Source organism: Esox lucius, chromosome 20, assembly GCF_011004845.1.
Source record: "Esox lucius isolate fEsoLuc1 chromosome 20, fEsoLuc1.pri, whole genome shotgun sequence".
NCBI classification, from domain to species: domain Eukaryota; kingdom Metazoa; phylum Chordata; class Actinopteri; order Esociformes; family Esocidae; genus Esox; species Esox lucius.
Window position 1 is genome coordinate 6,896,341 of NC_047588.1, and position 18,346 is coordinate 6,914,686.

Consider the following 18,346-nt stretch of genomic DNA (forward strand, 5'->3'; position numbering starts at 1 on the left):
AAACTTGAGAGGGATGATTTGGGAGCTGGAGCCAAACGGACCAGGTTCTGTACGGCCGCAAAGTTGATTGTGACATGTCTATTCTTGGACTTAGCCAACCCACGTGTACAACATTCTCTCTCTCTCTGTCTCACACACACACAGACACACACACACACACACAACCCAGACACACAATCAGTACTGAGCCTGAAACATCCCAGTGAAATACACATCTGGGAACACCAACATAACCCAGTGTGGCTGGTGGCTGGTGAGAGGCGTTTCCAGAGGGTCACACAGCTTCACCACAGACAATGCATGTATCACCCATGTGTGGGGCTAGTGCAGAGAAAACACATAGAAAAGAAAGGTCCAGACGTCATGATATATCCCTTCACACGCTGATAAACAACAAATAATGTTGGACCAGGCAACTTGCATTGGCTCGACGCTAATCGCCTTCTCCGGGATATGTCCACGACTTCCATTCCTCCGATGCCATCCGTGCTGACTGAATTGCTGCTTCGCTAATTTGTTGATTAATTAGTTCATTAAGGGGCCTGGCGACATCTCATGCTTGATAATTTGACATTTCAATAGAGAGTGGCAGAAAGGAGCGGTTCACGTGGGGTTTGGGAGCTGCAGGGAAACACTGTGAGAGGGAACTCTGACCTGTCGTCCGTTAGCTGCCCAGCTCCTGGGTTTGACCTCTTGTCTTACACAAGACAAACTCAAGAGAAGAGTGCTTTCTCCTCGTGTGGTTTGAATGATGTCACTCCCGTTTCAACGCCAGTTACAGACAACATTCCCAGAGCAAAACGTTAGAGGGTCAGGGAAGGAAGTTAGGCTATTGGTAGATTCGGATCTGAGCGAGTCCACTGTGTCAAGTAAATACCTGAAACATTGCGTCCAACGAAGTGCTAATGTGTATGACGGAATATGCAGTCTCATTGTAAGAGTGCTGATTTGGGATCAGCTCTCCTCTGTCCATGTCATGATACACATTAAAACAATGAACTGTTCATGGATCAGGACCCTGAGGACTGTAACCAGACCAACAATATCCCTAGAAAGTGGGCATTTCTGGTCTACACCGAGGAGGTTGACAGAACCGTTACAACAGCGATACTGACAGTTCAGAAGAAGACCTTTTGCTTTTAGCCATGCCTTTTAGTCTGACTATATTCAGTGATTACATTTAGACTTGAAATTGCAGCATTTAAGAAGACACTCAGATCCAAAGACAATTCGGAGACAATTCGTGAATGAATATGTTTTCAGAATTTTTTGGAAATGATCCTGTAATAGAACTGTGGCCCTGAAATGCCATACAACTGAGCCCCACAGAAACCACACTTATTTTGCATACATACACACACACACACACACACACACACATATACACACACACACACACATAAATACACACACATACACACACATACACACACACACACACACCAACGCCAGTCTGCACCATATGTCCATGACAAGTGCATAAAACCGCTCCAGAGCGATTGCAAGGGCCAACCCATAAAAACTTAATGCACCTAATTTTCCAGTAATCAAACTTTTATAGACTGCGATGGCTTTTAAACTAACAAATTTGTAATTATCGTTTAATTTTAACTGCGATATTAGGCCGATCCCTCATTCGGCAACCGTTTATACACCACGGAATGCCGAGTGGGCTAAACAGGGGTCATGTCTACTGGCGACCGTTCAAACAGGAGGAAACACGGGAAAATCCCATCCAGGGAAATCTACTGTATTTACCACAGTTTGATGCCGTTCAAAGACTCGCCCACCAGTAACAAATCTGTATTCCGCCTCTTTGGCTGTTATATTCAACCGGGTCATGTTCATTGAGGCACACAGCTGAACTGTTTGTTGCTACAGGAAATAAAAACGTGTGTTTCCTACTGGATCAACTCCAGGCAGTCATTCCTGTTCAATGTCTGTGTCCAACCATTAGGTGCCTAGTGAACGCTGTGTTGTATTGCTCTGGGTTCCAGGCATCAGTGGCCTAAACCCTCGATAGCACGCCTTTTAGGGAAACAGCGGAAAGGAGAAGCGATGGATTTATTTCTAAATAACGATGGGGGATTTATTCAAAGATTCCATATCCGTGGAGACAACGGACACTTGTGATTTGACCCCTGTTTAAATGTGGAAGGGTTTTGGGTTCTGTGTGGCCCATATTGTCACCATGCTGGTTCCAAGCGGGACTCTTCCTGCCCCTTTCTCCCTGCTCGGCCGGCCTGGACCCAATATGGCCGCACGGCACGGCGCCCTGGGAAACAGGCTGTGAGCCCAGAACGTGGTGCTGCCAAGCCAGATGCCCACTCTGGCACCATCAGCCAAGCTATACGTTACCTGACCAGAACCGGCCGCGGACACATGCGTGTGAAACACGTCCTTGTCAACAAACGCATAATAAAACAGGCTTTGATGGAGTGCAACTTACAGGAGTAATTAGGGTGAAGTGCTTCGCCTTTCCCCATGTTTGAGATTAAAACCAGCAACCTTCCAGTCACTGGACCTACGCCCTTCACACTTTGGCTTCTTGCCCTCCCACCCACACAGACATACGCAGACAGGCTTGCCATCAAAACGCTCACAACATTGCTTATTCAATGGCAAACGAGCTTCTTAAATAACCATGATAGATGTAAAAAAGTCAACCAGGCTGATATATTATCTGTACCCTGTTTTTACAAATTTGACCAGTGATATTTCTACCTACATGACAAATGTGATTTGGGATTCGGAGGCAGCTCTATAAGATGTCTGCACTATGCACATCAGATGAATAAACCATTCCAGACAAACACAGCAAAAAATACTTCTTCAAAAATACTTTTTACACAAAATGCTTATTAGAAAATATGCTTGAATAAAATGTTCTGTCAATGGGGTGAGAAAATGCAGAAAACAAGCTAGACACAATGACAAATACAAACAAGCCTTATATTCTTGTTTTCAGACTTGAAAAATTGTATTGTCTTATTTTAAGAATCAAATTGTGTCTGAATAAGACTTTGTAGCTTGTTTACAGAATTTTCTGTCTTACAAGCAACATTTTGTCACCCCTGTGGCAGAATTATTTTGCTTGATGCAAGCATTTCTTTTCTCATTTTATGTTTGTTTCCTTACTTTTGAGGAAGCCTTTTTTGCAGTGAAGCAATGGGTGTCATCTGTTGTGATCAATTTAGCTTTCACAACATTATCGACCAGCGCATTGACAACGCTCAAGTTCTTATAAAAACCTATTCACCAGCTTTTTATCAGTTTCCTTGGTAAAATAAATAGGGATCACTGGGCTGTCAACGAGTCTGTTTAATAAGTATAGAGTGTATTAGTTCAAACAGTTTATTATTCCAAAGGTGAAAATGGCAGAGGGCGTGGGGGCAACCCACAGGGGTACCTAGGACAGGTCAGTCATCTTTGAACACTTTGTTTTCAAATTGCTCAAAATTACATTCAATTAAGGCGAGGTCACAGCCGTCAATCACAACAGCCAACCTCCAGCTCACTGGACTGTTGGTTTAGGTGCATTTACAACTTTGAAACGAGCAACACACTGAGAGGCTGAGGAACAAACACACACCCACCCACACGGCCGGATTCATGGAGGGACTTACCAGAGATGAACTGTATAGGTATAAACCTGTAGGCAGCCAAAGAGGCTGGTCCAGAATGTTCCATTTTGATTTAATTGAACGTACTTGTTTCCAGGGGTGGACCAGCCGCCAGGTAAACCCAAATGCCCCTCTGGGGACAGCGGCCCTCCGGCCATGACCAAGCCCTGAATGAAACCAAGACCATATTCTCCGCTTCTTGTGTCTAAAATGGCTAGAGAAGGCCACTGATCGCTTTCTACACGATATCTCCTCTACGTCAGCTCTGCAAGTAAGGTGCTAACGGTCAAGCAGAACTTGAAGGTTGGAAGTTTGATCCCCAGCCAAACCACACCGAAGACCGTAAAAAATAAGGACCTCTGCTTGACACTCAGCATTAAGGAGATTGGGGTTAAGGCCTTGTGATAGACCAGCTTCCAGATCAGGTGAGGTACCTGTATATCAAGCTGCCTCGCAATGCACAAACAGCCAAGCTAATGGTACCTACATCTGCCCTTTTTTATCATAATTTTACCAGGTAAGAATGCTAAGGATAGGTTCTCTGGGAGCAATCATGGTTAACAGTCTTGGGTTTTCCAACTGGTTGCCTCGGAACCAACAACCCTTAGTTTAAAGGTCCAATGCTTTAGACCACTAGGCTACCCTGCCGTCCTGGAAATAAACAGCGAATATGTGAGGCTTCTTGATTATAATAATTATTCTGTGTGCGATGTGTCTGAGGTGTTTCTACCAAACTAGACCTTGAAACTAATGAACTGTACCTATTAAGAATAGTATTTTACAGTGGTACTACTAAAATCATGTAATATTAACAGTAAAAATGCATCATACTTGCTGTGTGGGTAGTACCGGTGTAAGGCGAAATATTCACTGTTGTTTTGGACAAATGAATGGCCTGTAGCAGTGACAAGAGAGGTCAGGACACATCTAGCTGTTGTTTTTAGATGTACCTCTTCATGAAACATCCTAGATAAGTCACCCTCTGTGGAGAAACCATCAGTTTTGCAGAGACAGTCATCAACCTAGGTTCCTTCTGAAAACAGGATGTTAGGAGAAAACCAAACATTGTTCAGATTTATGTTGGGTTTACGTCAAACAAAATAAAATGTGTCTTCTATTAGGCCGACAATGTTGTTGGCTTAATATTTTTCGATATAGTTGCAAAGCACTCATTTCAGATGCAGCAGTTGTTAGCAGGAATGCTAATGCTAATTGACATCGGCTGGCAGCGTAGCTGGCCAAATAAAATGGAAGAGGTTGAAGTCAAAGGGACTTTTATGTATTCCGCAGTTTGATGCCGATAACAGGAAAATACACTGAGCACGACTTTCGCAATGGTCCAAAATGAGTCTGTAAGCTATTGAATAGTGGACATTCACATACATAAATACTGACACACACTTCCCTTCCCATTTACACAGCTATACCCACATAGAAGGACAGGCTCTGTATGTACACCTACACACACACACACACACACTGTATGTACACCTACACACACACACACTGTATGTACACCTACACACACACACACTGTATGTACACCTACACACACACACACTGTATGTACACCTACACACACACACACTGTATGTACACCTACACACACACACACTGTATGTACACCTACACACACACACACTGTATGTACACCTACACACACACACACTGTATCTACACCTACACACACACACACTGTATGTACACCTACACACACACACACTGTATGTACACCTACACACACACACTGTATGTACACCTACACACACACACTGTATGTACACCTACACACACACACACTGTATGTACACCTACACACACACACACACTGTATGTACACCTACACACACACACACACACTGTATGTACACCTACACACACACACACACTGTATGTACACCTACACACACACACTGTATGTACACCTACACCCACACACACTGTATGTACACCTACACACACACACTGTATGTACACCTACACACACACACACTGTATGTACACCTACACCCACACACACTGTATGTACACCTACACACACACACTGTATGTACACCTACACACACACACTGTATGTGCACCTACACACACACACACAATGTATGTACACCTACACACACACACACAATGTATGTACACCTACACACACACACACTGTATGTACACCTACACACACACACACTGTATGTACACCTACACACACACACACTGTATGTACACCTACACACACACACTGTATGTACACCTACACACACACACACTGTATGTACACCTACACACACACACACTGTATGTACACCTACACACACACACTGTATGTACACCTACACACACACACTGTATGTACACCTACACACACACACACTGTATGTACACCTACACACACACACACACTGTATGTACACCTACACACACACACACTGTATGTACACCTACACCCACACACACTGTATGTACACCTACACACACACACTGTATGTACACCTACACCCACACACACTGTATGTACACCTACACCCACACACACTGTATGTACACCTACACACACACACTGTATGTACACCTACACACACACACTGTATGTACACCTACACACACACACACTGTATGTACACCTACACACACACACACAATGTATGTACACCTACACACACACACACTGTATGTACACCTACACACACACACACAATGTATGTACACCTACACACACACACACTGTATGTACACCTACACACACACACACACTGTATGTACACCTACACACACACACACTGTATGTACACCTACACACACACACTGTATGTACACCTACACACACACACACTGTATGTACACCTACACACACACACACACACACTGTATGTACACCTACACACTCCCTACTGCCTTGGAGGGAAACAGGGACCCAGATGTGTCATATTAGAACAGGTCAGAACTCCCTCTTCCCATCTCTCTCCCTCTCTCTCTCTCCCCCTCTCTCTCTCCCCCTCTCTCTCTCCCGCTCCCCTCCATTCTCTCAACCCCTCTCCCTCCAGCAAAAGAACCGTTTTCTCCAGAGCTCAGTCCAACCAGGCTGGCGGCGGCTGGGTGCTAAGGCTAGTCAGCGCTCCCTCCTTCTGGTCTTAGTTGACCTCCTCCAATCGCCTTCCTCCTCTTTCTCCGCCTAATCCTCCTTTGCTGCCTCCTTCGGCTCTTTCCACTCCTCCTAGTCGTCCATCTCCTTTTTCTCCTCCTTTGACTAACAGATCTCCCCAGTGTTCTAAAAATACCAGGTGAATAGGTCCGGGGAGATGGTGATGAAACAGCCTCTCTGACACTGTCCCGCTACAATCCATCTCTCCCACCTCCACTTCCCCCCACCACCTCCCACCAGCCAGCCAGCTACCATATGTTTGCAATTGGTTGTAACCTTCCCTCCTCGCTCCCACTACCCCCCCCCCCCCCCGTGTGCCCCTTCTCCCTAGGTCCCTAGCTACCTCTCCGGTCTCCAAGTCTGGGCTTTTCAGGCTGGTGCAGTTATCAATCATCGGGCCAGCAATGTTAGGCTGGCTACAGTTGGTGCCACCAAGCTCTCTCTCCCCGTTTCTCTCTGTCTTTCGTTCTGTTTCTCATTCCCCATCTCCATATCGGTCAGTCTGACTTCACTTCCCCACCTCCCTCTCGTACTCTCCGTCCCCTATCTCGCTTCATCTCTTTAGCCCGGCCTCCACTTTTACATTTGCCCAAATTTGTTCCACTTAATAAGCCCTCCCCAATGACCTTGTGCTAATTAAGCGCCGCTGTGTTGGAAATATGATGGTTAATTAATGATGAGATAAATTCAGTCTCCAGGACTGTCAGAAAAATGATGACACCGTGTTTCACAGGTTTAAGTAGAACAAACCTTGTGGCCTCTTGCTGAGTGAGTGAGAGTCTGCGCGTGTGTGAGTGTGGGTGTTTGAGTGCATGAGTGTGTGGGTGTCAGGGGGGTGATTAATAGAGAGAATCAAGAGGAAATGTGTATATGGTTTTGAGCATGCGTTTCTGTATGCCTTTATGCATGTGTGTGTGTGTGTGTGCGTGTGTGTGCGCGCAAGTGCGTACGGCCTGCCGTGGATTTCTGTGTAGCCATGTAAGTGTGTGTTGTAACGGTGTTATATGGCACAGCAATATGTTTCATGGAGCGCCAGGGAGACTCTAATGGATTTGGCAGACACACACTCTGAGGTAAATGCTATCAGGTAACACACAGGCCGCCGAGGTTCTCAAGACCTCCATTCATGCAGTTTGAGCGCACTTGAATAGTCGACGTCTGCTGCAGTGTCACTGTATAACACCGGGCCAAGGACACAGAGGTCTTTTCATTCAGACAAAACCTGTTGCCAAACGCCTCTGCCCTTTAACCCGTACTTCCCGGCCCGGTCGGTGCATTGCAGTCCTTTCTGGTCCGGACAGTTGGTAGTTGTCCACGCGTCGGAGGGATGAAACGGACTCATGAACTAGTTGTGGGATGGGAGAGTTTCTCGGCCAACTAATCCGGACGAGGAGCTGATAGTGGGAATCCAGTTAATAACGTGTGTTTGTTTACCAGGGAGCATATGGGGCTCCTGCGTTATTAATATCTGAAGCCACTTGTCATATTGAACACGGCATATAGTCAAAAGTATCAATTTGGACAGCGCTTTTCAGATGTCATGAAAGAAATATATAAATAGAGTTGTAAAAAGCTGTCTGTTTTCTTTTAGCGTTGACTGTTTGACAGATAGAAGGGTGTTTAACGTCTCGTTCTCGCATTGCCACAGGGACTTCACAACTTCATCTTTGTCACGCGCAAAATGGTGCCTGACAGACGGGCCGCGTTGCTGACTGACAGGGGCAGGCGGGAAACTTTGGCGCACAACGTCGTGGAGAAAGATGGAAATAAATAGAGATAAATTGAGAAACAACAGAAGGGATTGACCAAAAGAGGGGCAAAAAGAGAAGTAACTAAAATGGCAGAAATAGGTGCATACAAATGGAGGTAAACGTAGTCCGTGTTACCTTTCTTTGGGCTGGCCCAGTCCATGCTTCCCCAACAGGTGAGTGCTCAGGTGCTTCTTCATCACAAAGGCCCACCTGGAAAGACACAGCAAAAAGGCCAAAACATTAACGGAGAGCCAATGAAAGGGTTAACCGGGGCGACAAACAGGGGGGAACTTGGAGCATTCTGGACTTCCTGATTATTCTCTATCAATTCCTGGGAGCCCTCCTACCATGTTGTCAGGATAAGGTCCTGAAATTTGGCAAACTTAGTTGGGCCCTAGTCCCCTGGAGCGGGGTTTCACCAGGGGCTGTGTTAAGGCGCACCGCAGCAAAACGTTTTAAAAATGGAGCCCAAAACTAAAATGCATTTTCCTATTAGATGAGGCTCGATTGTGGCACCCTGTTTCAGATTCATAATCAAAGAGTTTGTGTAGGGTGTGTGCATACAGGGGAAAGTATCTGGAACACCACAATGTCCTGCCCATGTCCAAAGCCCTACAATTGTTCCACGTGTTAAACAGCTTGTGAAGCACTAATGGCGGGATGACAAGCCTAGCTAGTCGGCGTTTCATCCTTTGGCCAGTGAAAATCACCAGGAATCACATCCCATTACAACGTTCAACTGACTTCCTGGCAGACGATGACCACATCTGAGAGGACGTGTCTGAGGACCACGAAAAAGAGAGAGAGAATGAAGGAGGGAGGAGAAGAAAGCAGCAGTGTGGTTTGGAGTGTCAGGGCAGACACTGCATTGCGGTTTCCGGGCCTCCTGGACTTTCTCTGTTCTCATTCTATCGTTGGACGTCCCTCGTTCCCGGCCAGCCTGTTTTTCGTTCCGTCTCGCTCTTTCTGCCTCCGTCGCCAGGTGACTGTATTAGTCATTCAGATAAAGACTGTGTACAGGCCTTTATTTCACTGTTCATTTACATCACATCGTACGCTGTACCCACACGCACACACACACGCACGCACGCACACACGCACGCACGCACGCACCCAGAGGGCAGCCAATGCTAACTGACACGCCATATAAATATTCAGAACATGTTCTACTGATTCCTCCAGTTATCTCTGTTCCCCGTTTGTTTTCACTCTCTTAATCACCCCTCCTTCCCTCTCCTCATTCATCCGTCCAAGACGAGGTCCGTCACTGGTACCGGGGGAGCGGATTGAGCCAGGAGGTTCTGGGTGACCGGAGGGCAGCGACAGTAGCGGTCCATTCACTAACCCGACTGACCACTCTGGCTAGGTAGTGAGCAGTCCACAGGTTAATTAAGTGAGCACTCGAGCAGTCAAAGTATGGAGGAGGGAGAGCACACAGTGCCCGCTTTGCTTGGAACACTCCACGGGGTGCTTGTTTGAGTCACCACAGACTTGAAAAGGGATGGGCCTTGCAAACATTTCAGTTAATTACTCGTTACAGCTGTCCTTCATAAACCTAATTACAGGGCGCTAAGAGGCAACAGGGCCGATTTGCATACGAGCATGAAAGACGAGACACATGCAACAACATTATTTTAATTAGGATTCATTGATAGCAGGGGTAACAAATCAAACTGGCGCATTTGCGAGATTCGCATCGCTCACATTTCTGGATTATTCTGAGCGTGGTGGCAAGCGGTGATGGCATGACTGGCAAATCCCGACGGAGGCACCTGGCAGCGGCCTGATTAAGTCACAAACGTGCACAAACTCACAGACTGCATAAACGTGTGCAGAAAAACACAAGCCCACAAGCACTCAATACATTTAACCTTAACCTAACCAGAACCTCAATAGAACCCAGAACCTAACATTCACGCCAAACATGAATGCTAAAGCTAAACATAACCACTAAGTTTTACCCAAATCCTGAACCCTAATGCGCAAATAGACTTTTTTTCAAGGACCGAGTTAGGTTTTACTGTTACTGTGTGGACTTTTGGTCCTCAAAGGTATTGTACAATAAGTATGTCACACACACACAGACACACACACACACACACACACACACACACATGCAAGGTTTTAATGAGGGGCGGGGCTAAGCTACAGAGGATCAGATCCTTGTATTGCACTCAGACCCCAGATCTTTAATGCCAGAGGACCTGCCAGGTTAGGATCCACCTCCTGAAGCCTTGTACTCATACGACTGCCTCAGATTGGCACCGCAACAAAGAGTACAATTCACCACGCCATTCATTCGTCTCCCCAGATGAAATGAACTAATAAAGCGCTCTCTCGGGCCTCGAGGGAAGCTCACAATTATCAAAGGAGATAAAAAAAAAAAAATGAAAATACAAATAATAAAAATAATAATAAAAAACAGAGGAGGCTTCCGAGTTCCACGCTTCTCTCTCTTCAGACTAATCGTCACGCCACACCACGTTAGCTCTGTGACGCGCCACCGCTTCGCCGATAAGCGCCGAGGACACGGCTCAATTACCCGAGTTCCACTTGGATCTCTCTTCAGCCTCTCGCCGTCGCCAGATGAAGAGATAGAGCGTCAACACAGGAAACAAACAACTTCATTTGCCTAACGGTATTCCTGGATGGTGCGGGTCGGGAATCTCAATCTAGAGGACCCGAAGGGATGTTTGTGAGATCTAAGGAGAAGCCTCTGGCATCAGCGATGCGCAAAAAAGGCCCCATCCTGTGCAGAACAGACAAAGCATTCTGGTATACATCAGGAGTGAAAGAGAGTGAGAGAGTGAGAGTGAGAGAGAGAGAGATACAGCCCCATGAAGAGCGCAACAGCAACATGAGATAATCTGCATCAGTTCTGTCAGAACTAGGCGCTGACAACAGATCTCAGAAAGACAAGGATTATGACCTTCCGGAGAAGGTCAAGATGTCAGGCGAACCGGCCTACGTTTTTAGCATGCTACACTCATGAAGACACATGAACCTTCACATATTTGGGACTAAAGACATTTTCCATAAGAAGTATCAACGTCATCTTGAATGATCTGTGAGACTAATCAAAGATAATTATAATTAAAATATCTATCGAAATAGATAAAATAATTAGTACCTGGTTTTAAAAAGGTCTAATCAATAACAGGCCCATTTACACTGTATGATGGTGAAGTGCGGGGTCCAATAAGAATGCAAGAATTGGGAAATTAAATGGGACAAACGCCCAACTGAAACAATGCATGTGGAATTTGGTTTGGGCATCCTCGCAGTTCTGTATATAATTAATATTATATTTATTATACAGTATCTCACAAAAGCGAGTACACCCCTCACATCTTTGTAAATATTTGAATATATCTTTTCATATGACAACACTGAAGAAATGACACTTTGCTGCAATGTAAAGTAGTGAGTGTACAGTTTGTATAACAGTGTACATTTCTGTCCCCTCAAAATAACTCAACACACAGCCATTAATGTCTAAACCGCTGGCAACAATAGTGAGTACACCCCTAAGTGAAAATGTCCAAATTGGGCCCAATTAGCCATTTTCCCTCCCCGGTGTCATGTGACTCGTTAGTGTTACAAGGTCTCAGGTTTGAATGGGGAGCAGGTGTGTTAAATTTGTTATTTTGAGGGGACAGCAAATGTACACTGTTATACAAACTGTACACTTACTACTTTACATTGTAGCAAAGTGTCATTTCTTCAGTGTTGTCACATGAAAAGATATAATCAAATATTTGCAGAAATTTGAGAGGTGTACTGCCTTTTGTGAGATACTGTAGCTTCTTGCCCCATCCACATAGCTATTCAGTGGAATGACCAAGTAGGATAGTAACATTACAAACTGTGTCTTTCTCACTATACTATCATTGCTTTCTTACTGCACTGTCCTTTTCATTTTGATTTAATGTGAAGATGTTTCTACTACTACCCATCTGTATCCTCAATGATTCCATGTGTCTATACCACCCTTTCCATGCCCATACAACCCTAGAAACACAGGTAAATCCCTTTCAAAAATGTAACAAATAAGTTTGGTTGAGTTAGACCTAAATCACTATTCAGAAAAAGTCTCATCAGAGCAGTGCTGGTCTTGGATCAGCTCTCCTCAACCCACGTAGTCCTACACATTACCAACTAAAACGCAGAACAAATCCCAGACCAGTAACGAAACACAGGTCCTAGGCCAATTCATCACCAAAAAAAATAAAGAAAAGAAAATGGCACTTTGCTGTCTTTTGTCAGATGCACTTGATAGTCTTTTGTCAGAAACCATGTCACTTGATAGTCTTTTGTCAGAAACCATGTCACTTGATAGTCTTTTGTCAGAAACCATGTCACTTGATAGTCTTTTGTCAGAAACCATGTCACTTGATAGTCTTTTGTCAGAAACCATGTCACTTGATAGTCTTTTGTCAGAAACCATGTCACTTGATAGTCTTTTGTCAGAAACCATGTCACTTGATAGTCTTTTGTCAGAAACCATGTCACTTGATAGTCTTTTGTCAGAAACCATGTCACTTGATAGTCTTTTGTCAGAAACCATGTCACTTGATAGTCTTTTGTCAGAAACCATGTCACTTGATAGTCTTTTGTCAGAAACCATGTCACTTGATAGTCTTTTGTCAGAAACCATGTCACTTGATAGTCTTTTGTCAGAAACCATGTCACTTGATAGTCTTTTGTCAGAAACCATGTCACTTGATAGTCTTTTGTCAGAAACCATGTCACTTGATAGTCTTTTGTCAGAAACCATGTCACTTGATAGTCTTTTGTCAGAAACCATGTCACTTGATAGTCTTTTGTCAGAAACCATGTCACTTGATAGTCTTTTGTCAGAAACCATGTCACTTGATAGTCTTTTGTCAGAAACCATGTCACTTGATAGTCTTTTGTCAGAAACCATGTCACTTGATAGTCTTTTGTCAGAAACCATGTCACTTGATAGTCTTTTGTCAGAAACCATGTCACTTGATAGTCTTTTGTCAGAAACCATGTCACTTGATAGTCTTTTGTCAGAAACCATGTCACTTGATAGTCTTTTGTCAGAAACCATGTCACTTGATAGTCTTTTGTCAGAAACCATGTCACTTGATAGTCTTTTGTCAGAAACCATGTCACTTGATAGTCTTTTGTCAGAAACCATGTCACTTGATAGTCTTTTGTCAGAAACCATGTCACTTGATAGTCTTTTGTCAGAAACCATGTCACTTGATAGTCTTTTGTCAGAAACCATGTCACTTGATAGTCTTTTGTCAGAAACCATGTCACTTGATAGTCTTTTGTCAGAAACCATGTCACTTGATAGTCTTTTGTCAGAAACCATGTCACTTGATAGTCTTTTGTCAGAAACCATGTCACTTGATAGTCTTTTGTCAGAAACCATGTCACTTGATAGTCTTTTGTCAGAAACCATGTCACTTGATAGTCTTTTGTCAGAAACCATGTCACTTGATAGTCTTTTGTCAGAAACCATGTCACTTGATAGTCTTTTGTCAGAAACCATGTCACTTGATAGTCTTTTGTCAGAAACCATGTCACTTGATAGTCTTTTGTCAGAAACCATGTCACTTGATAGTCTTTTGTCAGAAACCATGTCACTTGATAGTCTTTTGTCAGAAACCATGTCACTTGATAGTCTTTTGTCAGAAACCATGTCACTTGATAGCCATTTCACCTGCGAGGTGGCCTTGAAAACGGGTGTCTGCAGGAAGGTGAAACAGGAGTGAAAACCCAGTGGGAGACAAGTACGTCTGACGAGTCCAACTCAGATGTCTATTCTCAGTAGAAAGGCTGAGCGAGGAGCCATTAGGCAGACGGAGAGAGGGGCCAGATGTGGGAGTCACTCAACCCTCCCTGACCTAAGCAGTGTGCCTGGGATGGAGCACTCTGGTGAGGGAGCCTGTGAGCGGTGCTGTAAGGAGCTACGGCTCAGCTCTCTCAGAAGTGTGAACCCACATGAGAGGGAGCCGGTGCCGGGCCACTGAAGAAACATGTGGAGGTGCGCCGGTCTTGATGACGGCGCCCCCGCCTGCCGTTTTAATGTCACGTACGAGGGAGCCCTTCCGTCCCTCCCTGGCTCCGGCATCTGCCCCAGGTAGCTCTGAACACCCCCCCACCCCCACCCCCCTGTTCCACGCTGCCTCCCTCCTTCGCCTATCCACCATCCTCTTCCTTCCGTCTCCCCCCTCCGCGCGCCTCCCCCACCCACCAGACCCCGCCCCCTACATCTGTGTTCCACCTGCCCGCCCCGGCTCCAGAACGGACCTGGGGAACCGGGAGGTCATCCCGTACAGGACCTGCGGGCAGGAACTGATTGAGAACAGGTAATAGATCTGAGACCCCGGAAAAAAACCCACGGCAGGCCTTGACCACCCAGGTCCAGCTGCCGTGAGAGACAGAAAGAGAGAGAAAGAGAGAAAGGGACGGAGAGGAAAAGAAAAAGGGTGGGAAATATAGTCCCCGTCATTTTGTCCGATGTCAGCAAATCTCGGCCGTGAGACAATACGCCATACATTAAAAGTCCACAGCAAAACGAAATAAACGACCTAAACCACAGAAACCACTCCAGCCACACACACACACAGAGTACATGGAATTCACCACATTACCATAATTACACCCTCCTTGGGTAAACATAATCTTTCCCTTTTCGTCTAAATTCCCTGCGAGGCAGAAGGCCCGTAGCGCGTCTCCCAGGTAAGTTGACACATCTAAACTCTGACGGTTTGACGGCCGTGGCAACTGACAAAGGATCCCGACACACATCCCCTGACAGGAGTGTGGAGCGGAGAGACGCGAGTTGACGTGGGAGCAATCACGGGAGACAGACACCAGGAGGATTGAGAAGGGGAACTTGGTAGAGGAACGGGTCCAGATTAGCGACTGCGGATCCGTCTCTACGACAAGCGGGCGTTTAATAGATGCCGCATTCATGCCGGGGAGAAAACACTAACCGAACGGACGAAACGGGGGGTGGGGGGTGGTTGGGGGGGGGGGTAGAGGAGGGAAAAAGGATGAGGAGTGAGATGAGGAGAGAGAGGAGCTATAGAGAGGGGACAAAAGAGGATAAAGTTGCAAAGACTGTAAGGAAGAGAGACAGAGAGAGAGAGAAGTGCTGTCACTTAGTCTGACAGGAAGAAGGGTGACTTCACATCGATACTGCTCTGGCTTCAAAAAGATCCGCTCATAGAAATATCCCATAATGTATCAGCCACTGAATAAATAAATAAATAAAAACATCTACATTGATTTGTGGCCGGGTGCTGGGAAACCGTGCACTTATTTTTATATAAAATAATCGTCGATCGCCATCAAGCCTTTCACTAAAACAGACACCTCTCACTTAAAAGGCCACAATGCTTGCGTATGAGTGTGCGTGTGTATACTTGACAGAGGAATTCGGGTGTGCGCACGCACGCGTGTGTGTTTGTGTATCTGAGTGTGTCTTCTAAGAAGACCTAAAGCGCTGCCTCTCTCTCTTCCTCCCTGTGTGCCGTGTTCTGGATCAGTAGCTGAGGCAGTTGATGGGCCCTGACGAATTGATGGAGCACCTGTCCTCATTGGTACTGGCAGCACCCCACAGAGTTCACAGCTCCTCCTGGATCTGTGGCAAAACGTGCCATTAAAGGACCATTTGCGGGGGGGGGGGGGGTGTTTACACCTGCACTTCTGCAGACCACCAGACAAAACAGACGTTAAAAGACCCCCCCCCACCCCCGCGAAAAGATATTTAATAACCCAAGTCTTCTTCCACCGACGATAGCAAATTTACAGATCTGCTTTATTTTTAAGGGACCGCCAATATGATATAAAATCATTTATTATTGATATCATCGCTTATGTTGCCAATGGCAGTTAAAACGTTAAGAAGCCCGCTGGCTTCAAGCGTCGTAGGAGCACTGTTTGCATAATATGCAATTCAACTTCATTATGCATTCTAATTAACCAAATGAATGTGGGGTTTGAGTAGTAAAAATAAAGAGAAAGTTGAAAATGCTGAACAAGGAGGAAGAAAGAGAATACATTGCATTTGGAGTCAAAGAAAACCGAGAGGTGCAGTAGGACATTTACAGAAGTAAAATTGGTGTGCCTGCTCCTTTGGAAGTGTACCAAACACTGCACCACTCGCCTCTGCACAGCCATGCCAGACCACACATTTACCCTCCCTGTCTCCACATCACTTCATCAACAGAAGCTGTAGTAACTGCTGTCTGAATAAGGCCTTCCAGAACACATTACTGGCAACATCCCAGATACAGGTCTTTAGCCTGAAGAGTTGACCTCCTGGTTAGACTACTGACCCCACTACTGAACACCAACTCACGACCAGACAAGACAATGTTTTTTGCCAGGACCGCGTAAGCAGAGCCGGCTAAGAAGAGCGAATGTCTCTTACTGACTGACTGACCGACTGACTCTTGTTAAATAGCGTAGTGGTTAGGAAAGCGGACTTGTGAACTATAGGTCCCGAGTCCATATCTCCTCGCAGGCGATGCGTAGTACGCATTCTGAATTATTCCGTATAGACGAAAACTTTGCTGGCTAAAACCTTCAGTATCTACATTATGGTAAGCCTGAAATAAAACAGTTTATGGTTATATTGCGACTTTTTGAAGTACGCATCTGTGCATGCGTTTTGGGTCAGGATAGACAAAAACATTTGCTGGCTTAACAACATAGTTACGATATATTAAGCTTTAACTGAAACTGTATACAGTGACACTGCGACTGTTTCTGGCATGGAATAGTTCATCTTCAGTCTCGCTAGCAATTGCTCAATTCTTGTGATTATTCCTAGGAAGTTAGTAGATACTAGTAAGCCTATTTAACAAAATCCTCAATGGAGTCTAGTGACTGCTGATACATGTGATGCCGTGGCGTGGTGGTTAACCACAGTGTCTCATGTGGAAGACCTACGTTCCAATCTATTGCATTTATTAATTATTTCTGGTAGATTCACTTGATGAAAAAATGAGTTATCATTGCCTGTTATTGTATTCAAATAATTCACAAATGAAAGAAAAAAGCATGTTGTATACCCATGAAAGCTTTGGCAGACTCGCTAGCAATTGCTCAATTCTTATGACTATTTCAGTAAGTTAGTAGATACCGGTAAAGCTTATTACTTGCTAATACTGTTAAAACAGCCAATGGCAAACACAATACATAGACGCTATTTGTGGTGGAGGTAAACTTATTAAGAAACGTTAGTCAGTTTAACTGTATCAATGTCATTCACGAATGGCCAATGAACTTTTAAAACGGCCAGTGGCAAAACAGGGTTTGTTCAGTATAGAGACAAGTGTGTAGTGGTTAACAACACAGCTTTTCACATGGGCGACCCGGGTTTGAATCTCGAGGTGGCAACACTTTCTGTTGCGGGGCGGCTGAACTAGGCTTGCCTGGTTTCTTGTTTTTTAAGCTAAGCAATATCACGCATCAAAGCTAAAAATGTAATAATCAAAACATATAATTCAAAGAAAACTTAAAACAAACAAAATTTCAGCAAGTCACTTTCATTCCACTTGCTTGTTTAATGCGATTGAGTTAGTTAGCAAGTAACTATAACGCCAGGTGACATAAGTTAGAGTCAGGTATATAGTACTGGAATGGAAAGCACTTTGTATGTGCCAACTGCAGACATTGGAGGATGCTTGCATAACTCCAGTGCTATGAAGGAAGCATCCAATCTATGGGACTAATTAAGACGGTTATGCAATTACTGGCGACGGTCCGAGGACCTGGGTTTGAGAAACACTAATCTAGGTAATCTAAGTGGAGTCAGGCTGCATGTCAGGTTGGTTGGATGTTTGTTG

The 18,346-nt window shown here is 45.0% G+C and overlaps 1 protein-coding gene across 1 annotated transcript in view; it reads right to left on the bottom strand.

The window, feature by feature from the left end:
- The window catches only part of znf407 (zinc finger protein 407), a 146,163-nt gene that overhangs the window by 65,876 nt on the left and 61,941 nt on the right, over positions 1-18,346 (bottom strand). Inside the window, exon 5 of the mRNA XM_034288700.1 lies at positions 8,643-8,717. Coding sequence (XP_034144591.1) covers positions 8,643-8,717 — 75 coding nt within the window. The remainder of the gene's footprint in view (positions 1-8,642; positions 8,718-18,346) is intronic.